General features: G+C 45.8%; 1 protein-coding gene across 5 annotated transcripts in view; it reads left to right on the top strand.

The window, feature by feature from the left end:
* The window catches only part of LOC147119925 (sentrin-specific protease 2-like), a 116,853-nt gene that overhangs the window by 48,197 nt on the left and 43,434 nt on the right, over positions 1-25,222 (top strand). For 4 of the 5 annotated variants that reach the window (XM_085985322.1, XM_085985317.1, XM_085985318.1 and 1 more), the window contains 5 exons: positions 6,443-6,503; positions 14,760-14,841; positions 15,341-15,487; positions 19,430-19,561; positions 22,084-22,287. In XM_085985322.1, the coding sequence (XP_085841448.1) occupies positions 6,443-6,503; positions 14,760-14,841; positions 15,341-15,487; positions 19,430-19,561; positions 22,084-22,287 (626 nt within the window). The remainder of the gene's footprint in view (positions 1-6,442; positions 6,504-14,759; positions 14,842-15,340; positions 15,488-19,429; positions 19,562-22,083; positions 22,288-25,222) is intronic. The other variant, XM_085985319.1, reaches the window with a different exon arrangement.

Below are 25,222 nucleotides of genomic sequence, written 5' to 3'. Positions count from 1 at the left end.
GTGTAGTAGGTTCTTTTGGCAAGGCTGATTCGGCTTGAATGCCAGTGTCGGGTTCATCGGGTTCCAGTATCACCGGATCGGAGGTAGATATGGGTATCTCTACTTCATCGTTAGATGTATAGAGTGGTGGTGTAGGTTGTCCCTTTTCGGATGACTTTATGATTTGGTCAGCATGGCGCCTTATTATGCTTTCTCCGATGTCCACGGTATACATCAGCGGTCCTAGTCGTGTGCAGATAGTTCCAGGCTGCCATTTCTCGGTACGGTAGTCCCGGGCCAAAACTTGTTGACCTATTTGGAAGGTTCTAGTTGGCCTTTCATTCATGCCTTGAAACTGCCGGTTCTCCACGTCCCTTCTGATGTTGGGCTTGACCAAATCCAGCCGGCATCTTAGGTTTCTATTGAAGAACATCATGGCGGGAGTTTGGTTGGTAACCATATGTGTTGCATTCCTGTATGCGAATAAGAAGTTATCCACCTTGTGCTGAAGTTTTATGTCTTCATTACCCATGGCCTTTATGGCCTTCTTGAAGGTCTGGACAAAATTTCAGCCAATCCATTGGTGGCGGGATGGTATGGGGCGGACGTGTAGTGCTTAACCCCATTGTTTTTTTAAGAACTTTCTGAATCCTTCGGACACAAATTGCGGTCCATTATCAGAACAGATCTGTTCTGGTAGCCCATTCCTGGCAAATATGGTCCTTAATACTGTGATGGTTTTTTCCGTGGTGGTGGAGGACATCTTTATTACCTCCAGCCACTTGGAGTGTGCATCAACCGCGATTAAGAACATTGAGTCCATAAATGGACCAGCAAAGTCGATGTGTACCCTTTGCCAGGGAGATGAGGGCCGCTCCCATGGATGTAGAGGGGCTTGTGGTGGAGCGTTTTGGACCTTCTGGCATCCTAGGCAGCTCTTGGTCATTTCTTCGATGTCTCCATCGATACCTGGCCACCATACAAACGCTCTGGCTAGGTTCTTCATTTTCACTCCACCCAGATGCCCCTCGTGAAGCTCCTTTAGCACTTTATCCTGGAGTTTGGGTGGAATCACCACTCTGGATCCACACATCAAGGTTCCTCGGCACACTGACAGCTGTTCTCTTCTTTGCGAGAATGCTGGCAACAGTGGTTCGCCATGTGCTGGCCATCCCTTCACTGTTAAATCGTAGACCCGTGAAAGAGTCGGGTCACTTCTCGTTTCCCTTTCAATGGCAGAATTTGTTACTGGTAGACATTCCACTATGGTAGAGTGGAACATCTCCATTGGGTCTACTGTAGGTGCCTCTTCTACTGTTGGCAACGGTAGGCGCGATAAACCATCAGCATTCCCATGCTGTTTTGATCCTTTGTATTCTATGTTGTATTGGTGTGCCCCTAGAAAAAGGGACCACCGCTGTAGCCTTTGTGCTGTCATAATGGGAACACCCTTTTTAGGGTTGAATATGGAGATGAGGGGTTGATGGTCAGTCAACAAGGTAAATTTTTGTCCGTGTAGGTAATGGTTGAATTTCTTTACTCCCCATACCAGGCTGAGTGCTTCCCTGTCGATTTGGGCATAGTTACGCTCAGCTGAGTTCAATGAGCGTGACGCAAAAGCTATCGGCCGTTCCGAGCCATCAGGGAATTTATGCGATAATACTGCTCCTATGCCGTAAGGGGATGCATCGCACGCCAGTCTGATTGGCAGTGATGGGTTGTAATGAGCTAAAACTTCTTTGGATGTGATTAAGTCTTTGCATTTATGGAAGGCATTTTTGCAGTCTTCATTCCATTTCCAAATTACTCCTGTTTGTAGCAGTTCATTAAGAGGGTGTAGAAGAGTTGATAAGTTCGGTAAAAATTTATGATAGTAATTTATTAATCCCAGGAACGACCTTAATTGTGAAACATTTTCAGGTGCTGGGGCTTTTATGACCGCCTCAATTTTTTCAGGTGACTTATGCAACCCTTCCTTATTTATTATGTGGCCACAATATGATATTTGATTTCGGAAAAATTCGCACTTGGGGCGATTTGCTCGTATGCCCCATTCTCTCAGCCTAGTGAGCACCTGCTCTAAATTGGCAAGGTGCTCGTTGTCATTTTCTCCTGTTACAAGGATGTCGTCTAGGTAGCATTGAGTCCCCGGAATCCCTTGGAGGACTTGCTCCATAGCTCTTTGCCAGATAGCTGGAGCGGATGCTACTCCGAAAACCAGTCGATTGTACTGGTACAGACCTTTGTGTGTATTTATCGTAAGATATTTTTTTAGAGGCCTCTTCAACCTCCATCTGTAGATATGCCTGTGCCAAGTCAATTTTGGTGAAACATTTCCCTCCGGATAGTGAGGTGAAAATATCTTCTATCCTCGGAAGAGGATACTGTACCGTGTGAAGGACCGGGTTTACAGTCACCTTGAAGTCTCCACAGATGCGAATTTTTCTCTGTTCTTCAGATCCATCACCCTTCAATGCTTTCTTCATGACTGGGACGATGGGTGTTGCCCACTCGCTCCAATCTATTTTAGATAATACACCTGCCTTTTCCAAATTCTCCAGCTCTGCCTCGACTGCTGGACGAATTGCGTATGGCACCGGTCTTGCCTTAAAAAACTTGGGAATTGCTGCATCTTCCACTTTTATTGAGGCGGTGATGCCTTTCAAGGTTCCTAGTTTCTCTTGAAATACTTCCTTGGCGTTGGCCAAGATGTCTTTCAATCGTTCAGGTATGACGTCGTCATCATTTTTTTCCTTACTGGTCACCGTCAGTGCCTGAATGGAGTGCCAGTCTAAACGTATTTTTCTGATCCATTCACGTCCCAACAGCGGTGGACCACCATCTTGTAGAACGTATAAATACAACTTCTGTATTTCCTTGCCGTTGTATACAACAGGCACCCTTATTTTTCCTTTGGGGTATACTTTCTGCCCCGTATATGTTTTCAAGATAATGGATGTATCTTTTAAAGGTATATGCGGAAATAGCCGCTCGTAATCCCGTCGATTTATGACGGTCAGAGCTGATCCTGTATCTAGCTCCATTTTAACTGGGGACCCTGCGATTGTGAGGGTAACCCAAATGGTCTGGTAATCTTCTTTGGCAATTACATTATGTAATTTGAGAGAGCTTAGTCTCTTGTTCCCGGAGTCGCTATCGCTCTTCTGGTCTTCGGAGCTACTGTCCGTCATCATTTGTACCTTTCTGTGCTTTTCCTTATTGATTCTTTTCCCGTTAGTGGATTTTTTATTTTCAGATCGACACACACGTGGAATGTGTCCCATCTTTCCGCATCGCCTGCATGCTTTTTCCTTGAACCAGCAGTCCCTCTGGTCATGGGTGGATCTGCCGCAGCGATAACCTCTCTCGAAACCCCGTGTCATTTCATGGGTGCCGAAGTCCTGTGGCCTTTGCTGTATCTTTGCAGCTCCTATTGCACTGAAAGCCTTGTCCAGTGTTAAATCTTTCTCAGAAGATACCTTTTTTTGTGTTTCTACACTTAGGGGATCGCAGATGAATTTGTCTCGCAGAGAATCTGCCAGTCCTGCCTCGAATTGGCAGTGTAGGGTATCAACAATCTCCTCAAAATTCTTGTCCATCGGTTCGGCTGGAGTGATTAAGTTTCGTAACAGCTTGTATGTCTTTGCGCCCATTAGACCCAGAAGCACTGAAGCTTTTTTTTCATCTTCTATTCCATTTGCGGTGCAATATACCTCCACTCTTTCCACATATGTGGTCCAATCCTCTATCTCGTTATCAAAAACATCAATATTGCCAAAATTAGGCTCTATTTCGCTATCAAAAGCATCAATATTGCCAGACTTAGGCATTTCAGAAAAGATATGGCGCTTCCCGCGCTTTTTTTTCTTTTCTGTAGCAAAGATATGGCGCTTCCTGCGCTTTCCCGCCGCTGCTGCCGATAACAACGCTGTTTACTGCGGTTTCCGTTCTCTTTATTTTTTTAAAATTTACTGTTGGAGACTCGTTCCCGCCGGAGGTCTGAACGCTGACCTGCTTGCTGCGCCAGCCGTCTCCCGAGTGCTCCCTCCCAGTCCGTTATTGCTTGCCTCCGATTTCGCTGCCTATCTCAGCTGTAGAGCCCGCCGCTGGAGCCCCAGCCTGACGCCCAGGAAGGATTAGCGCAGTACCTGCCACCAGCTTGGCCAGCTGGTGAAACCACAGCTTCTCTCACTTCCTTGAGTCTTCTGGACGCCGGAGGAATCGATGTCCTTGAGGTGCTGCCGAATTGCAGGTAAGTTCGTTTCCACTTCGTCGCCACTGTAGTGTCCGTGTGTTGATAAAGACACTGAAGACAGGAGTTGGTTCATAGGTATTTACTAAGCAAAGTCTGGGGGGGGGGGTTCTAAAGGATATACACAATATACAGGCTTATATAGCCCAAGTGGCAATTACCGGCATTATGCACACCTGGGACTCTTAAAGGCACATACACCACAACACCATTACCCACCTTCTGCCACTGTGAATAGCTACCCATTACCCCTATTCTCTGCTTTGTGACTTGAAGCCCACCAGCTATCCATTCTGCTACTTGTCCCCTGACTCCACATTCTCTGACCTTGTTCATTAGCCTATTATGTGGTACGTTATCGAAGGCCTTTTGAAAATCCAGATAAATTACATTGACTGCATTACCCTTGTCTACTCTCTCGGTTACCTCTTTAAAAAAAATTTTTAAAAAAATTCAATGACGTTGGCCCTTTAGAAATCCATGTTGACTATTCATTATTATATTTTTGGCTTCTGCATGTTCTTCTATTTTCTCCTTTAGTAGGGATTCCATTATATTTCCTAACACCGATGTTAAGCTGACTGGTCTATAGTTCCCTGGACATGTTCTATCTCCCTTCTTCAAGGTATTACGTTAGCAATCCGCCTGTCCTCTGGCACTAGACATTTTTTTAAACAAATTATTAAATATGTGTAGTAGTGCCTCTGCAGTCTCTTCTCTATATTCTTTTAAAATGCGTGGATGTAATCTGTACGGACCAGGGTTTTTTTCTTCTTTGAGTTTGATTAGTTTATTTAATATATCTCTTTCTATTTTAAATGCATTTATTTCATTTCTAATCTCACCTTCCGGTGTCAAGTCCACCTGTTCTATCTCCCTGGTAAATAGTGAAGCAAAGTAATTATTTAATATTTCTGCCATTTCTCTATCGCTGCCTGAGGTATTATCCTGTCCATCCCTTAGTGGCCCTATTCCCATCCCGACCTCTTTTTTTTATTTATGTGCCTGTAAAATATTTTATTATTTTGTTTTATGTTCCTTGATAATTTAATTTCATAGTTCCTCTTTGTCTTCCTAATTGTTTTTTTGACCTCTCCTAATCTCTTCGTATTCTCCCTTATCATGCTCTTCCCTGCAGTCCATGTACTTAATGTATGCCTCTTTCCTTACCCTCAATTTTTCCCTTATGGCTTTATTCATCCATGGTGTCCCATTAGTGTTTAATTTTTTTTTAGCGGAATATATTTTTCCTGGACTCTGTTGAACACCACTTTAAATGTTTCCCATTGTTGTTCTGTGTCATTGTTTGCTAATACTGTCCATTTAATTTTCCCAAGTTCTATTCTCAGCCCTCAAAATCAGCTTTTCTCCAATCTGTTACCATGGTCTTTGTCATACTTATGCCCTTCTCAATTATTACCTTAAAGAATATTATATTATGGTCACTATTGCCTAGATGTTCCCCTACTTTTACCTCTCTTATCTGCTCTGGTTCATTTCCTATCACTAGATTACATAGCTAATCCTCCCTTGTTGGGCTTTTTACATATTGGGTTAGAAAGGAGTCCTGTACACATTATTGGTAATGGGTGGGGGCAGGATGACGGCGGGTTCCTGACCCGCTCTGACTTTTTTCAAATTTCCCACCTGACCCGTCTCCGATCGCACCCGCACAGACCACAGAAAATTCTGGCCCATGTTTTTGCAGTCTTTCCTCATAACTGAATCTTCTACCGCTAGCCTTGTGACTCTTATCTGAACTCAGTTACCAGAACTAGATACATTACTGACTGTGTGATCTGACCAAAGCACTATACAGTTTGAGCATGACTTCCTCTGACTTGTTTTTGCTATGCAGTTGAACATTCTATTGGCTTTGTTTATTTCTGTTCTACATGTTGAAGGTCTAGTCTACTAGGATCCCCACTTTCAGCTTCATCCTTAGCTATTTTAACACCATTCATGAAGTACTTGTGTTGTCCATTATTTTTTTTCCATTTGTACTTGTCCATATTAAATTTTATCTGTGACTGTTCCAGCCGTTTACATATTTTGTTGTTCCTGAGTTGTTTTCTGATAATCAACTTTTCCTCCTAGTTTGGTATCATCTGCAAATTTGACCAATTTACATGGGGTTTCTGAATGAAAATTTTTGATGTAAATTAGAAATGGGGCATTAATTAACCAGTGTTATTGTTATTATTACTCCAGGTTCATCAGTATGGAAAGACTCTAGTACTGTCAAATCAGCATCAGAGAATGTCAATGTAAGGTAAGAAAATACATTTAATTTCTGTAAGAACAAGTAAAGTAGTTGGATGTTGTAATCAATCGACAATGCATCATATTGATGTGGTAACTTTATTTTCAAACATTAACAAGGCCAGCAAATGGCAAGGCGAATGGGTATGAATATAGTTTTTTTACCAGTTCAAATCCAGCCAGAGAGGGGAGCTCCGATCTTCACGTGAACTAAAGTGAAATGAGTTGGAACAGTTCCAGACTGTTTTCTAATCAATGGTAAAAACTACCCATAAGCTAAAGGTGATTTGGGAAGCATTGGAAGAAAGAAAGACTTGCATTTATATAGCGCCTTTCACGGCTTCAGGATGTCCAAAAGCGATTTTCAGCCAATGAAGTACATTTGAAGTGTAATCACTGTTGTAATGTTGGAAACATGGTAGCCAATTTGCACATAACAGGGTCCGACAAACTTCTTATCTTCTTAAGAAGAACAGCAATGTGATAACCAGATAATTTGTTTTAGTGATGTTGGTTGAGGGATAAATATTGGCCCCAGGACACCGGCGAGGGCTCTCCTCAGCATTGGTCCGACTGGTCATGTTGAAAACTGTGGCAGGAATTGGATTTGTTATGCAGTTCTATTGGGGAAATCTTATGAGGCTTTGGGAGTGCAGGTGCAGCTTGACTGTGCATTGCAGCTAAACTGTGCTGTGGTTGACACAGAAATACTTGCATCTCTGTCACCAGCTACTGAGCCAGCAGTTTGGGTTTCCAGATTCCCTAGTATTGACCTGTGCTGACTGTATGTCTGACCCCCAGTATTGACCTGTGCTGACCGTATGTCTGACCCCCAGTATTGCCCTGTGCTGACAGTGTGTCTGACCCCCAGTATTGACCTGTGCTGACCATATGTCTGACCCAAGTATTGACCTGTGCTGACTGTATGTCTGATCCCCAGTATTGACCTGTGCTGACTGTATGTCTGACCCCCAGTATTGACCTGTGCTGACTGTATGTCTGACCCCCAGTATTGACCTGTGCTGACCGTGTGTCTGACCCAAGTATTGACCTGTGCTGACTGTATGTCTGATACCCAGTATTGACCTGTGCTGACTGTATGTCTGACCCCCAGTATTGACCTGTGCTGACCATATGTCTGACCCAAGTATTGACCTGTGCTGACAGTGTGTCTGACCCAAGTATTGACCTGTGCTGACTGTATGTCTGATCCCCAGTATTGACCTGTGCTGACTGTATGTCTGATCCCCAGTATTGACCTGTGCTGACCATATGTCTGACCCAAGTATTGACCTGTGCTGACCATATGTCTGACCCAAGTATTGACCTGTGCTGACTGTATGTCTGATCCCCAGTATTGACCTGTGCTGACTGTATGTCTGATCCCCAGTATTGACCTGTGCTGACTGTATGTCTGACCCCCAGTATTGACCTGTGCTGACCATATGTCTGACCCAAGTATTGACCTGTGCTGACTGTGTGTCTGACCCAAGTATTGACCTGTGCTGATTGTATGTCTGATCCCCAGTATTGACCTGTGCTGACCATATGTCTGACCCAAGTATTGACCTGTGCTGATTGTATGTCTGATCCCCAGTATTGACCTGTGCTGACAGTGTGTCTGACCCAAGTATTGACCTGTGCTGACTGTATGTCTGATCCCCAGTATTGACCTGTGCTGACAGTGTGTCTGACCCAAGTATTGACCTGTGCTGATTGTATGTCTGATCCCCAGTATTGACCTGTGCTGACTGTATGTTTGACCCCCAGTATTGACCTGTGCTGACTGTATGTCTGACCCCCAGTATTGACCTGTGCTGACAGTGTGTCTGACCCCCAGTATTGACCTGTGCTGACCGTATGTCTGACCCCCAGTATTGACCTGTGCTGACAGTGTGTCTGACCCCCAGTATTGACCTGTGCTGACAGTGTGTCTGATCCCCAGTATTGACCTGTGCTGACAGTGTGTCTGACCCCCAGTATTGACCTGTGCTGACTGTATGTCTGACCCCCAGTATTGACCTGTGCTGACAGTGTGTCTGACCCAAGTATTGACCTGTGCTGACTGTATGTCTGATCCCCAGTATTGACCTGTGCTGACTGTATGTCTGACCCCCAGTATTGACCTGTGCTGACCGTGTGTCTGACCCCCAGTATTGACCTGTGCTGATTGTATGTCTGACCCCCAGTATTGACCTGTGCTGACCGTGTGTCTGACCCCCAGTATTGACCTGTGCTGACTGTATGTCTGACCCCCAGTATTGACCTGTGCTGACCGTGTGTCTGACCCCCAGTATTGACCTGTGCTGACTGTATGTCTGACCCCCAGTATTGACCTGTGCTGACCGTGTGTCTGACCCAAGTATTGACCTGTGCTGACAGTGTGTCTGACCCAAGTATTGACCTGTGCTGACTGTATGTCTGATACCCAGTATTGACCTGTGCTGACTGTATGTCTGACCCCCAGTATTGACCTGTGCTGACCATATGTCTGACCCAAGTATTGACCTGTGCTGACAGTGTGTCTGACCCAAGTATTGACCTGTGCTGACTGTATGTCTGATCCCCAGTATTGACCTGTGCTGACTGTATGTCTGACCCCCTGTATTGACCTGTGCTGACAGTGTGTCTGACCCAAGTATTGACCTGTGCTGACAGTGTGTCTGACCCAAGTATTGACCTGTGCTGACTGTATGTCTGATCCCCAGTATTGACCTGTGCTGACTGTATGTCTGATCCCCAGTATTGACCTGTGCTGACCATATGTCTGACCCAAGTATTGACCTGTGCTGACCATATGTCTGACCCAAGTATTGACCTGTGCTGACTGTATGTCTGATCCCCAGTATTGACCTGTGCTGACTGTATGTCTGATCCCCAGTATTGACCTGTGCTGACTGTATGTCTGACCCCCAGTATTGACCTGTGCTGACCATATGTCTGACCCAAGTATTGACCTGTGCTGATTGTATGTCTGATCCCCAGTATTGACCTGTGCTGACAGTGTGTCTGACCCAAGTATTGACCTGTGCTGACTGTATGTCTGATCCCCAGTATTGACCTGTGCTGACAGTGTGTCTGACCCAAGTATTGACCTGTGCTGATTGTATGTCTGATCCCCAGTATTGACCTGTGCTGACTGTGTGTCTGATCCCCAGTATTGACCTGTGCTGACTGTATGTCTGATCCCCAAGTATTGACCTGTGCTGACAGTGTGTCTGACCCCCAGTATTGACCTGTGCTGACAGTGTGTCTGACCCCCAGTATTGACCTGTGCTGACCGTATGTCTGACCCCCAGTATTGACCTGTGCTGACAGTGTGTCTGACCCCCAGTATTGACCTGTGCTGACAGTGTGTCTGATCCCCAGTATTGACCTGTGCTGACAGTGTGTCTGACCCCCAGTATTGACCTGTGCTGACTGTATGTCTGACCCCCAGTATTGACCTGTGCTGACAGTGTGTCTGACCCAAGTATTGACCTGTGCTGACTGTATGTCTGATCCCCAGTATTGACCTGTGCTGATTGTATGTCTGACCCCCAGTATTGACCTGTGCTGACTGTATGTCTGACCCCCAGTATTGACCTGTGCTGACTGTATGTCTGACCCCCAGTATTGACCTGTGCTGATTGTATGTCTGATCCCCAGTATTGACCTGTGCTGATTGTATGTCTGATCCCCAGTATTGACCTGTGCTGATTGTATGTCTGACCCCCAGTATTGACCTGTGCTGACTGTATGTCTGACCCCCAGTATTGACCTGTGCTGACTGTATGTCTGACCCCCAGTATTGACCTGTGCTGATTGTATGTCTGATCCCCAGTATTGACCTGTGCTGACTGTATGTTTGACCCCCAGTATTGACCTGTGCTGACCATATGTCTGACCCCAGTATTGACCTGTGCTGACCGTGTGTCTGACCCCCAGTATTGACCTGTGCTGACAGTGTGTCTGATCCCCAGTATTGACCTGTGCTGACTGTATGTCTGACCCCCAGTATTGACCTGTGCTGACAGTGTGTCTGACCCCCAGTATTGACCTGTGCTGACTGTATGTCTGACCCCCAGTATTGACCTGTGCTGACAGTGTGTCTGACCCAAGTATTGACCTGTGCTGACTGTATGTCTGATCCCCAGTATTGACCTGTGCTGATTGTATGTCTGACCCCCAGTATTGACCTGTGCTGACTGTATGTCTGACCCCCAGTATTGACCTGTGCTGACTGTATGTCTGACCCCCAGTATTGACCTGTGCTGACCGTGTGTCTGACCCCCAGTATTGACCTGTGCTGATTGTATGTCTGACCCCCAGTATTGACCTGTGCTGACCGTGTGTCTGACCCCCAGTATTGACCTGTGCTGACTGTATGTCTGACCCCCAGTATTGACCTGTGCTGACCGTGTGTCTGACCCCCAGTATTGACCTGTGCTGACAGTGTGTCTGACCCCCAGTATTGACCTGTGCTGACTGTATGTCTGACCCCCAGTATTGACCTGTGCTGACTGTATGTCTGACCCCCACAGTGTTGATTTTTTCTTTTTCCCTCTCGCTAGACCTGTGGACTCCACCTTAATTTCCCCATGTTTTCCGGTTTTAATTATAGACCTGATCTACTTTCAATGTCTCCCATGTTCTTGGCTTGAAGATAATTGGCAAAAGAACCAGAGGGGAGATGAGTTTTTTTTTACGCAGCGAGTTATGATCTGGAATGCACTGCCTGAAAGGGTGGTGGGAGCAGATTCAATAGTACCTTTCAAAAGGGAATTGGATAAATACTTGAAGGGGAAAGTTTTGGCAGGGCTATGGGGAAAGAGCAGGTGATTGGGACTGATTGGAGAGCTCTTTCAAAGAGCCGGCACAGGCACAATGGGTCGAATGGCCTCCTCTGCTGTATGTTTGTAGGATTCTTTTCCTTGGGTTGCCTTGTATTGTTTCTCTTATGTCTTCAGTTTCTTTTAAGCATCCTTCCATTGTCTGATGTCAGTCTCAGCTCTCCTGTTTTTCTCTTCAGCATGTTATTCATCATTCCACGGATACTTCCTCTCATTTTTCCCATTCCACCCTCTCTTTATTAAGGTTCCATTAAGCTCCTTGTTTATCTTTCAATCTTTCAATTCTAATTAAGGGCTGTATGCATGAAACTTTAACTTATTCCTTCTCGCCACAGATACTAATCGACCTGCTGTGTGTTTCAACATTTTCTGTTCTTGTTTCAGATTTCCAGCTTTTTATTTGTACAACAATGTAGGCTGCAATTAAAAAACTCGTAGAAGATACAGCAGCAGGTTTTCATGAAATTACACTGTGATGGTAATATTTTGGTGAATCTACGTGTTCACCTGGTTGAAAGCCCCTTAAAAGAAACGATTAACAGGCACTTCAGTGCTGCTTCTCATTGAAGTGTTGGCTGACACCCAAAAGCAAGTCATAGAAATGATAAAATGGAAATTTACCAGCATGCCTACAGGAATCAGTTATTATTGATTAAATTTATCATGGGAGGAACTCTTTTGATTGACTTTGTCGAGGATTGGGTCGTTTACTCATAAGGCTTGCACCAAGTTGAGGGATGCAAGAGAGGCCAAGTTACTAAGACTTTCCTCCTTTTCTCTCCAGTTCTTTCCCCTCTTGTCGTGAAGATGCAGAATCATGCTGGCAGTCTGGTTACATTGCCTAAGTGGCTCTTCATGTGTTAAGCCCAGACAGCGAGTGCGAGCAAGGCTATTTGACTGGCAACACAGCCACACCTGAATTCTTTCCAGCAGGAAGCAATGAACAGCGATCAAGAGAAGGAACCCATGCTGATTTCCCCTCCCCTCACTCGGAGATCAGTTGTAGCATTCCAACTTCTGTTGTAGCTGAGCTGAGTGAACTCCGCACAGGCCATTGCTGTTCTGTGTGGCTCAGTCTGCTCATCAAAAGAGCCACTGGGGCGGGTTTTTAACGCATTTCTCTTCCCTTCCTCTCTCTTCTGTCTATTTGCCCATGCAGCTTGCCCAGCTGAAATTACAGGCGAGAGATCTAGGTCCAGGCTTCCATCAATGCCACCTCAAAACCTGCCACTGGGACAGGTGTGAGAGCAGCTGACAAAAATGCTGTTTCAACTTTCCTCACCCTCCCCTGTGCAGACGCAGCTGGTCTCTGCTCACCACCTCCCCACAGCTACACAGCTGAGATCAGGATCATCATGTAGAGGATCACAGGCCTCAAATTTTTCTGCGGCATCAAACATTTCTTCTATGAATTTAGTGCCACAGTGTCATTTCCTACAGCTGCACCTCCAAAAGGGCTACCTTTACTTCGCATAGGTGGAATGTTCCCCTTATAATTCTTCCTGGATCAGCATCCCCACCATAACTCTGTTGATGAAGTCAGTGAGTAACTGAGATATACAGATGAGAAGGTCCCCAAATTTGACTTCTTTCCATGCTGCTAGCTGATCACAAGCCAGGCAGCAGTAAGAGTGGTGCCCCTGGGATGGGCAGGGGGAAAATCAAATTAGCACGGCGTTTTCACTCCTGATCACGATGTAGTGAATCTTTCTTAAAGTTTGAGTACGCAGATGTTGAGTGACAGCAGGAACAGACTCACCTGTGATGGGAAATTTGGAAGAAACTCGTTGCAAGGTCGGCAATTGTTCAGAGGAACGTCATCGTACAAACAAAATTTGAAGATTCACATGCTGGAGGTCAGACACACGGTCAGCACAGGTCAATACTGGGGAATCTGGAAACCCAAACTGCTGGCTCAGTAGCTGGTGACAGAGATGCAAGTATTTCTCTGTCAGCTCCAGCACAGTTTAGCTGCAATGCACAATCAAGCTGCACCTGCACTCCCAAAGCCTCATAAGATTTCCCCAATAGAACTGCATAACAAATCCAATTCCTGCCACAGTTTTCAACATGACCAGTCTGGGCAATGTTCCTAAGGGTGGGGAGGAAGGTCAGACACATGGTCAGCACAGGTCAATACTGGGGGTCAGACACACGGTCAGCACAGGTCAATACTGGGGGTCAGACACACGGTCAGCACAGGTCAATACTGGGGGTCAGACACACGGTCAGCACAGGTCAATACTGGGGGTCAGACACACGGTCAGCACAGGTCAATACTGGGGGTCAGACACACGGTCAGCACAGGTCAATACTGGGGGTCAGACACACGGTCAGCACAGGTCAATACTGGGGGTCAGACACACTGTCAGCACAGGTCAATACTGGGGGTCAGACACACGGTCAGCACAGGTCAATACTGGGGGTCAGACACGGTCAGCACAGGTCAATACTGGGGGTCAGACACGGTCAGCACAGGTCAATACTGGGGTCAGGCACAGGTCAATACTGGGGGTCAGACACACGGTCAATACTGGGGGTCAGACACACGGTCAGCACAGGTCAATACTGGGGGTCAGACACACTGTCAGCACAGGTCAATACTGGGGTCAGACACATGGTCAGCACAGGTCAATACTGGGGTCAGACACACGGTCAGCACAGGTCAATACTGGGGGTGAGACACACGGTCAGCACAGGTCAATACTGGGGTCAGACACACGGTCAACACAGGTCAATACTGGGGGTCAGACACGGTCAGCACAGGTCAATACTGGGGGTCAGACACGGTCAGCACAGGTCAATACTGGGGGTCAGACACACTGTCAGCACAGGTCAATACTGGGGTCAGACACACGGTCAGCACAGGTCAATACTGGGGGTCAGACACACGGTCAACACAGGTCAATACTGGGGGTCAGACACACGGTCAGCACAGGTCAATACTGGGGGTCAGACACACTGTCAGCACAGGTCAATACTGGGGGTCAGACACACTGTCAGCACAGGTCAATACTGGGGTCAGACACGGTCAGCACAGGTCAATACTGGGGGTCAGACACACGGTCAGCACAGGTCAATACTGGGGGTGAGAGTCCCAGCACTATGTGCAGTGTAGTAGATTTGAGGATGGCGGTTAAATTGCTGACTGGAGAGTAGATGGGGCTCTGGATAGTGATGTGGGAGGAGGTGAATGGACACGTATTGCATCTCCTGCAATAGTCTGGGAAGGTGCCTGGGGAATTGCAGTTGATGGTAGGGGTGGTGGGAAAAGTTTAACAGGGTGTCACGACAAGAACAGTCACTAGAAAGCTGGGGACAGATGTGGGTGTTGGTGGATCATGTGGCAGAAATGGCAAAAGATGTTCTAGCAAATGTGAAGGCTGGTGGAGTGAGACATCAGGACTGACTTCAATCATTCTCTTTATCTGCAGGCAGATCCACTATGATGATCAATCGGTAATCCTGCAGAACACAGGAGGAAAGCCGACTGCGGGAATGAAAGAACGTATAGTGGTAAGGGCTGGATCGTGGGTGTGACTTGATATGATGATAGCACAATGCCTTAAAAGTGTTGTAGGTGCTTAACTGGTACAATGGCTGAGAGAAAAATTATCTTTCACTTTTTTGCTGTTGTTTTTAAATGTAACTTATTTTGCACATTTCACGCCCCTTTTCTCTCCTCCCCTTCCCCCTTGAAGGTCCCGACTCCTGCTGAGTTAGTTGCACAGGTGCCCTCTGAACAAGTAGCCATTCCTAATGTAGAAGCAAAGCTGAATCCTGCCTTGAGTGATGATCAGGAGCAGGAGCCCTGGCTGATTTTGCCGCTCTCTAGTCAGGGCCACTGAGGCCAGTTGTAACACCAAGCTGCTACTTGGGCTGAGATCAGCTCACTAGGGGACCAGGGATCAAATCCAAGGCCTTCTAGTTTATATGCCTTAGTCACCCACTACCTTTTACCAATGGATGCATTCAGTGTGATGTCTGCATTCTTCTTCGTTTTCCCTTTTTTCAGGAGCAACATATAGAGCGAGACCTATCGGATGAAGTGGCAGCTCGATTGTACCTGGATGAAGGAGATGCAGCAGCCTCTCAAATCCTAAAGGAAAATCTAAGCATCTTAACTAAAGAGCAGAGAGGAGATCTTCCCCAATTTACTGAGGTATAGCCAGGCTTTATTTTACAGAGGCTTCAACATGGGGCCCTGTAGTGCAACATAAACTGCCATTGTATATGTGTCTATGTGTAACAGCTAAAATATATGTAGTAGTGAATTCAGGGATGACGAAAGCAACATCAATTTGCATTTGTATACCACCTTTAATGTAGTACAGCGTCCTAAGGCACTCACAGAGGAGAAACAGATGCCGAGCAGTAATAGAAGACTTAGGAGACCGAAATCATGGTGGAATAGCTAGGTTTTGAAAAGGCTTTTAAAGGAGGGGAAGGGAGAGAAGTAGTAAGGTGAAGGGTTTTAGGGAGGGAGTTCCAGAGAGTAAGGTCAAGATGGCTGAAAGCTTTGCCATCATCAGTGAAGTGGAGGGAGGCAGCAATGTATAGAAAGCCAGATCGGAGGACTGAAGGGTAGGGACTGGAACGTAGGGACTGGATGAGGTTGCAGAGATTGGGTGCAGTGAGACCCTGGAGGGAGGGTAAATAAAGACTAAGATTTTGAATTCAATGCATTGATGGATGTGAAGCTGATCAAAGGTGGTAAGAATCGGGGTTATGGGCAATCAGGATTTAGTGTGTAACAGGATGCAGGCAGTGGAGTTTTGGACTAGTTGGTGTTGGGTGGAGCTCATGAAACTAGCAAGGAGGGCATTGGAGAAGTTGAGTCTGAAGATGATGAAAGCATGGGTAGTTTTACAGAGGTGGAACTAAGCAAAGGCAAAATACTGCGGATGCTGGATATCTGAACTATACAGTAAAGAGAAAATGCTGGAAATACTCAGCAGGCCAGGCAGCATCTGTGGAGAGAGAAACAGAGTTAATGTTTCAGGTTGATGACCTTTTGTCAGTACCAGCAAAGATTAGAGATGTAAGGTTTTAAGCAAGTACAGAGGCAGAGAAAGGGGGGAGGGGAGGAAAGAACAAAAGGGAAGGTTTGTGATGGGGCGGCAGGCAGGAGAGATTAAATGACAAAAGGGATGATGGTGCAAGGCAAAAGGAGATGGTACAGGACACTCTCGTTTAAACGGCACCTAAATATCCGGAATTCTCTAATAACCGGCAAAATTCATACTCCGAAAACAACACCTCGATAACCGGAAATGTTGCCGAGTCCGAGTCTCCCAAGGTGGCCGAGTTAGTCAGTGGGGGTAGTTCTCCAAACTGCCACTGCTCGGCTTCTTGGCGCTGCCGGAAGTCTCTTCCGATCCGAACACCTCAATAACCGGAAATGTTGCCGAGTCCAAGTCCATTTAACACAACATTCTGTCGGTGAGTACCCAATTATACTGCACATTTCTTGATTTTTAAAATTTTTGTTTGTTAAAAATAGCCTCAGTAGATATACCTCTCCGTTATCTGGAAATTTTAATCAACCGGCACCATCCCGGTCCCGTCGGTGCCGGATACGGAAGAATTTCCTGTAATGGGACAAATCAAGAAACAAAATATGGGTCTAGAGGAGCTGTAAATGACAACAGCAGAATTATTACCAGCAACTGGTGTCCGAAAAAATGGGAGCAGTGGTCATGATCTGAAATTGTTGAACTCCATGTTGAGTCTGGAAGGCTGTAAAATGCCTAATCGAAAGATGAGGTACTGTTCCTCGAGCTTCTGTTGAGCTTCATTGGAACAGTGTAGGAGGCCGAGGACAGAGCCCAGAGTGGGAATGGGATGAAGAATTAAAATGGCAAGCTACCAGAAGCTCGGTCATGCTTGCGGACTGAACAGAGGTGTTCAGCAAAGCAATCGCCCAATCTGCATTTGGTCTCCCCATTGTCTAAGAGACCGCATCATGAGCAGCAAATATATTGAAAGAAGTACAAGTAAATCGCTGTTTCACCTGGAACGAGTGTTTGGGGCCATGAACGGTGGGAAGGGAGGAGGTGAAAGGGCAGGCGTTGCATCTCCTGCACTTGCATGGGAAGGGGAGCGGGTGTTGAGGGTGATACAAGAGTGGACCAGAGAGTCGTGGAGGGACCGGTCCCTAAGCAATGGAACTAAGCGATGTTGGTACTGGATAGGATATGGGGTTTGAAGGGCAACTCAGTCAAACAGGGCGTTCATATTGCACACATTAATTTCAGCCTGAGTGAAGAGACAGTGGCTGGAGCCAAACAGGATGCTGTTTGTGTTGAGTTGGAGAAAATTCTAGCTCATCCACAACTTGATGTCGGAAATGTAATCTGACAGCACAGCAGTAGTCACAGAATCAAGAATGGTGGCAGAGAGTTGCTGGTGTTATGTCTATGAATAATGTCACTGAGGGACCATGTATAAACCAGGAAAAGGAAGGGGTGCATGATGGAACCTTGGGGTACTCCCATGGTGACAGTGCGTGAAGGGGAGAAGAACCTATTGCTAGACATGTACTGGCTATGTTTGGGTATATAAGAGTGGAACCAAGAAATTGGACGAGATTGGTTGGATCACAGAGGAGAGCAGGTGGTGGAGGAGGATGGCGTGGTTGACTGTGTCATATGCTGTGGAAAGGTTAATGATGAGGAATAACACACCGCAGTCTTGGTGACAAAGGATGTTGTTGGTGACTTTGACCAGGGCGATTGCTGCTTTGAACTGGATGGAATACAGACTTGAGGGATTGGAACAGGAAGTGATGGGAGAAGTGAGCACAGAGGGTAGCTTTGGGCCTATTCAAAGGGGATTCAACTCTAGAACGGCAACAGGAGAATTGGAAAGCAGGAGAGGCTTGGGTTAGGGATTGGGGGGACAGAGTACCCGAGGCGGGAGAATTCAAAGATGCCATGACTGGGTGAGGGGAAGGAGAGGAGACAGGAGAGAAGGTTGTGAGAGGACTGAGAAAAATAAGGAGAGATAGAAGTAATGGGGCAACAACCAAAATGCACACGAGAAAGACATTGCATTTGATAAGGTGATGTAGAAGAAACCAGTTTATGCAATTAAGGCACATGATATTAAAGGGAGTGTGACAGCATGGATAGGAGGTTGGTAATGGGGAGTAATGGTTAACGGATGTTTTTCAGACTGGAAGGATGTAAATGGTGGTGTCCATCAGGAGTCAGTGTTGGGACCTTTGTTCTCAGTATATATAGATGATCTGGACTTTGGTAGGGGACACGCTATCAGCATTTGCAGGCATGAAATTATGGAGCCCAGTTAGGTAAAGCATAGGAGAACACAGGCAGGTTAGTAGATTGGGCAGAAAGATGTTAGATTAAATTGAAGGTGGAGAAATGTACGGTGATATATTTAGTAATGAAGAATAAAGAGAGGAAATAATACCAACTGGTAAATCTTTAAGAGGAGCAGAGAGAATTTGGGGGTTCAGATATACAAATCTTTACCAGTGTGGAGACTAATTTGATGAAACTGTTTTTATGAAAAGCAAGCACATGAGCTCCTAGGATTGAGAAACAGGGTCTGGAGTACAAAAGCCAAGAGGCGCGAAATCCATACAATCATTGGTTGGGCGCAGCTCGGATATTGTGTGCAGTTTTGGATGCCTTAGTTTAGGAAGGAGGTTAAGGCTGTGGAGAAGGTGCAAAAGGGATGAGAGCTTTTAGTTCGGAGAAGAGACCAGGGAAACTGGGGCTCTTTTCATTAGAACAAAGCAGGTTAGGAGGAGATCTAATATGAGAGGTCTTGAAATTGGGAGAAACTACGGCCACTGTTCCCGACAGATTTGGGCAGAGTTTTGACCATCCATATTAAGGTCAAGCCTGGGAGCTGAATTGTCTCCAAGCCTCCCATGGCGCCAGCATGCAAGCTGACTGCTCGCTCTACCCGCCCATTAAAACGCCTGTTCATCTTTCATTTTTGCATTGTGAAGCACAGCCCAGCCTGATTGTTCTCTCCACAGTTGCTGGGTGACCTGCTGTCTGCTCCCAGCACCTACAGTGTTTGTGTTTGCTTTTTATTTGCAGCATTGCCAACTTATGATCTTCTGTTACAGAAAATGGCGGAGGAGGTAAGGCAGGCCCTTGACTCTGGAGAGCCTGATGAAGTACTCAGCACTGGGTTTAAACTGAAGATAACACGAAAGGACATCGGCACTCTGTGTAATTACAGCTGGCTCAATGATGAGGTACAGGGCCCTTTCACATATCCTCATTCCTTTTATTTTAAGATATTTTCTCCTCTTACTTGGGTCCTCACTTCGTTTTACCATCCATTATTAAATATAATTTAAAATATTGAGAAAACATCAAATTATTGGTTGATTTGTTATGGATGTAATTCTTTTATAGATTACATTATGAGCCACAATAGTGAAGTCAATACTATGGACAATTTAAAGCAAAATGCTGCAAATACAGGGAGAAAACGGCGTAGGAGTTGAGGGCAGGTAGAAGTGGATAGTGGTGTCTCGAGGTTTAGTTCTGGGGTGACTTCTGTTCACTGTGTATATATCAATGATATGGATATAGGTTTAGAGGGACTGGTGTCAAAATTTGCAGATGATGCAAAAATAGGAGGGATAGTTAATTCTTTAGAAGACCAAAGGAAGCTGCAAGGAGATATTGATAAGATGGGGGAATGGACTAAAAGTGGCAGATGGAATCCAATGTCAGTAAGTGTGAGGTGATTAGGTTAAAAGGAAACGGGCCGGGGGATGGGGGGTACAGGTTCACAACATTGCGTGTGAAACAGAACTACCGACAGCGCCAGTTGTCTGCACTTCAGAAAGGCGTCGTTTAGGCTCCTGTTGGAAATGGCCGAGGGCTTCATGAATATAAGCTAATCAGGATAAAGTACATTCTGAAGACCCACAACACCATTTTCGGCTCTGCCTGTGTTGCTGCCGCCAGTTACTCTTCCCACCCACAGACCCTGGGCTCAACGAGTTGGGACATGGCCATTTCCAGCGCCATTTAAAGCATCCCCAACTGCCCTCAGGAAATGGCAGGAAATTTTAGCAAACCTTTAGTTCCAAAGTGCTTGCAGTAGTTTTAAAACGTTAGCGACTTTTGAGGGGCTTCTGGCAACACACGTTTTTCGTCATGGAGGTCATTCCGCTATTTCACTCTGGATCACCTTCCTGTTGCTCACTTGGTCTAAGAGCACCTCCATTGCTTCGTCCAAGAATCTGGGGGCCCTGGTTCAAGTCATACTGCCTGCTGCTCCATAATATCACTGTCTCCTATCCACCATAGAAAAGTCCACCTCCCCTTTAAAAAGCTACAGTCTGCCTTTAAGTAGCGACCACTCTGCCTGATTTACCACCCTCCCAATCGACAAGCTGCCTATAGGAAGCTTGATTTGAGATGGCAGCTCGTCGCTTGTATTTAAAATAGGTCCAGCCCCGAAACTGGCACATGACCCAACCAGCTGCACCAGGTGGACAATACAGATGCCTCACCCACCACCTGCCCAATCAATGCTACCCTCTAGTGTAGAAACCCAAAAACTATAAGAATGAACCTAGATAGTGAGTGTCATGGGGCTATTTGGTCTTGGGGGCCAACATGGCTGAGACCAATTTTTCATGCAGCATCTACACGTGCACTTTCCAGCAGAGTCACCAGATAGTGATCAGGAACAGGAGCCCAGGGCACAGAGTCGAATTGCAGCACAAACCAGGGATGAAACTCCGGACTCTTCGGTGTACATGACTGTTACACACCACATTTACCAAATGAGCCAGTGGAGATAACATTTTTAAAGAGACATACCTTCAATTTAAAGCATCAGATTTCTCTCGAGAGTTTATTTCACAAAATAGCAGTTGCTTGTTAAAACACTCTCTGCATTATAGTGTTGTTGAGGCCTGCCTCGTTAACACAAAAACTGCATTAAACACATCCACTGGAACACGTTAAGAGAATGGTAGTTCCAGGCAGCAGTGAACCAAGGGACCGTGCTGCATTGTCTTTAAATGTTGAAAAACTAAGTCACGGACAACAAAGTGCTGGAAAATGGGAGAGAAGCCACTGTACTTCACAAGAAAATCAATTACAACTGCTAAGAAATTTGTGCCATAATAACAGTAAATTCAGTTGAGCTATAGTGTGTGTCACAATGAATGCTCCCACGTCCCACGCCTGTGATCCTTGGCATTTTAATTGCATGCTCCTGGAAAATGCCCAATCGTTGAGTACTGGCACTGTCCTTGAGTATTCCTGTGTGAAGTATACCCCAAATGTATTTTTTTAATACTATTGTACAAATGAGTATATCTCTGTACCCTTCCCTCCTTTCTTGTAGGTGCTGACACATGCTGCGGTATAGCTCCAGGGGCACGGTTATTCTGTGGTACTTCTCCCATGAGGGCTTTGTTTAATGTATCAGCCTAGGCAGTGAATTGTCGGCCGGATGGTCAACCATGGGAACATCACAGCTGATCTTGATCCTGTGCTGCTGTTGTGCTGAGGCCAATTGTAGCCCTCCTGTTGTGTCAGCCCCAACATCTGAGGAGCATCTACTACACAAAGCTAGAAGGATGAATTTTGTACACCAGTTGCTCTGTTCCACCCTGGCCAGAGTCACCACCTTGGGGAGAAATAAAGGGAAGCAAATGATGTGGGGCCTTGTATTCCTGGCTCTATGAATGGTGTACTGATTGGAGAGAGCTGAGCCTTTTAACTATTTTCTGCTGATATTTTGCAGGTGATTAACTTCTACATGTGTTTAATTATGGAAAGAAGTAGAGACGCTTGTTTGCCCGGAGTTTACGCATTTAATACTTTCTTCTATCTGAAATTGCATACTGGAGGTTACCAGACAGTAAAGCAATGGACCAAAGGAGTCGATTTGTTTGAAAAGGACCTCATACTGGTACCGGTACATTTAGGAGTCCATTGGTGTTTGACGGTAAGCTAGCATGTGTTTACTGTGCACCTATTCTGCTCACTTTTTAACTTTTTTTCATGCTCATTTGCACCAGAGTCTCTGGAGCATGACCCAGTGGGTAAAGGATGAGACGTGGTGCCATACTGTGCTACACAGACTGGGTTCAATCCTCAATCTATGCTCAGTTCGCTAATCTCATCCAGGGCAGCAACTGAGGTGCCACAATCGGCCTCCACATCCCCAGGCTCGGAGGAGAAAAGGCAGCCTAATCCGGTGACCACTGATCTTTATCCAGGGGTCCCTGCTGGAAAGGGCGAATGTGTGAATGTTTAGTGAGGACGGGATCGACCCTGTGCAGTTGAATATCCTGTTGGCATCTTTTGTCTAGGCAACTGGTACTCTTACAAGCTATATGTGGGGAACGTTGTGATCATTTTACATTTACATATTTTTCATCATCCCTTGCTGATTTACATGCAGTCAAAGTGGAGATTCCCTTTACACAAGAACAGTTTGCAGTTTTTCAACAAAATTTGTTTTTTCAGTTAATCATGAAGTTATAATTTTGATGTTTGCAATTTAGTAGCACTCACTGTACTTCGACTAGCTTGGTCAAAGTTCTTTTTGAGAAACCTTACAGACTAACTGAATAACGTCCCAAGCAATGCTCCCTGTAATTTTTTATGGGCCACACGGCCCCTTTAACGGGCTGCACGGCCCACTCAAAATTCCGTGCGTGCGCAGTATTTTCATTTAAGGCTGGCTCAGCGACTGCGCGGGAGCTCGAGCGCTGCACGTCCGCGCAGCTTAAAGGGAACGTCAGTCCCATGGTGCTTCACGGAGCGTTATCAAACAAAATTTGACACCAAGCCACATAAGGGGATCGGTGACTAGAAGCTTGGTCAAAGAGGTAGGCTTTAAGGAGTATCTTAAAAAAGGAGAGAGAGGCGAGAGGTTTAGGCAGGGAATTCCAGAGCTTAGGGCCCAGGCAGCTGAAGGCATGGCCACAATGGTCGAGCGATGAAAATCGGGGATGCGCAAGAGGCCAGAATTGGAGGAGTGCAGAGATCTCGTAGGATTTTGGGGCTGGAGAAGGTTACAGAGATAGGGAGGAGGCGAGGCGATGGAGAGAATTTTAAATTTGAGGCATTGCTGTACCAGGAGCCAATGTAGGTCAGCGAGCACAGGGGTGAATGGGATTTGCCCCGAGTTAGGACACAGGCAGCAGAGTTTTGGATGAGCTGAAGTTTATGAAGACTGGAAGATGGGAGGCCGGCCAGGAGAGCATTGGAATAGTCAAGTCTAATGGTTCAGCCTTAGATAGTGGCTGGGGAGGGGGACAGAATCAGGGGTGAGGATAGAGTTTGTGGTGGAAGTCAAAGACGATGGCTTCGGTCTTCCCAATGTTAATCTGGAGGAAATTGCAGCTGATCCAAGACTGGGGATTGAACAAACTGCCTGATAGCAGAGAGGCAGGGGAAAGGTCAGTTGAGGTGGAGATGATGTAGACCTGTATATCATCAGCGTACATATGGAAACTAACCCCACATCTGTGGATGATGTCAAGAGGCAGCATGTAGATGAAGTAAAGAAGGAGGCGAAAGATGGATCCTTGGGGGACTCCGGAGGTGAAGGTGCAGAGGTGGGAAGATTTGCCATTGCTAGACATGCTTTGGCTACAATTGGATAGGTAAGAATGTAACCAAGCGAGGGCAGTCTCACCGAACTGGCCAACAAAGGAGAGGTGTTGTGTGATTTATTGAAGGCAGCAGGGAATCTGAGGATGGATAATGCATCATGGTCACAGTTACAGATTGTGACTTTGGTTCTGGCCATTTTGGTGCTTTGGGAGGGGCAGGAACCTGATTGGAGGGATTCAAAGAGAGCGATACAGGAGAATGGCCATGGATCTGGGAAGCTACAACATATTCAAGGACTTTGGAGAGGAAAGGGTGGTTGAAGATAGGATGGTAGTTTGCAAGGAGAAAGGAGTCGTGGGTAAGAACTTAAGAACATAAGAATTAGGAGCAGGAGTAGGCCATAGAGCCCTTTGAGCCTGCTCCACCATTCAATAAGATCATGGCTAATCTTCAACCTCAACTCCACTTTCCTGCCTGATCCCCATATCCCTTGATTCCCCTAGAGTCCAAAAATATATCTGTGCTTTTTGAGGAATTCCAGGATGAATAAAAATATCCAAAGCTTGGAAGAGGCAGTCCTCCATTTTCTAATTCTAGTTTGAGAAACTAAAATTTCCATTGCTGTCTGCCACTTGGTTCTTGCCTATTCTTTTCACATAGTGACCTGGCATTTACCTCAGAGTGCGGCAGTAAGCAGGGATGACTTAAAACTGTGGTCTGAAATTACAACTAAGGTGAACAGAATATCTCGCTGAACAGTTTGTGTTCCTCCTCTTGTGTCACATGTGGGAATTGTCTTTGTGACGAAATTATACCATTAAATCCTGGTGAATTCATAAGTGCACAAAATTTTGTTTAGATCAATATTCGATACATTGGGAATGGCACATGTAATTCTACACTTGCACAAGGCAATGCGGATCTTGTCCATGACCTGTAGATGTTTACAGCACAGAAGGAGGCCTTTCAGCACATCATATTTCCTAGCAGAAAGGATAAATAGGGTTGTTGATAGGTTGTTAAACTAATAAGACGGTGGGAGGGATCTGGTGAAAATAACTTAAGTCTGAAGATAAAAGAAATTGAAGTTCAGAGTAAAGGTCAGACCAAGGGACAAGAGTAATATAAATGATCAGGGAACAAAAATACAGTTATAAAACAAGTATAAAAGGACTGTTAAAAATAAGGTGAAAGGAACAACTATTAAAGACTAATTAAACTGCCTGTACTGCAAGGTACAGAGCACTGCTGGATCTAGTAATGGGAAATGAACCAGAGCAGATAAGAGAAGTATGCATAGGGGAACATCTAGGCAA

The sequence above is a fragment of the Somniosus microcephalus genome, chromosome 4, assembly GCF_052327205.1.
Source record: "Somniosus microcephalus isolate GS21.2 chromosome 4, FLI_Smic_1.0, whole genome shotgun sequence".
Taxonomy (NCBI): domain Eukaryota; kingdom Metazoa; phylum Chordata; class Chondrichthyes; order Squaliformes; family Somniosidae; genus Somniosus; species Somniosus microcephalus.
This window is presented reverse-complemented; position numbering and strand designations above follow the sequence as displayed.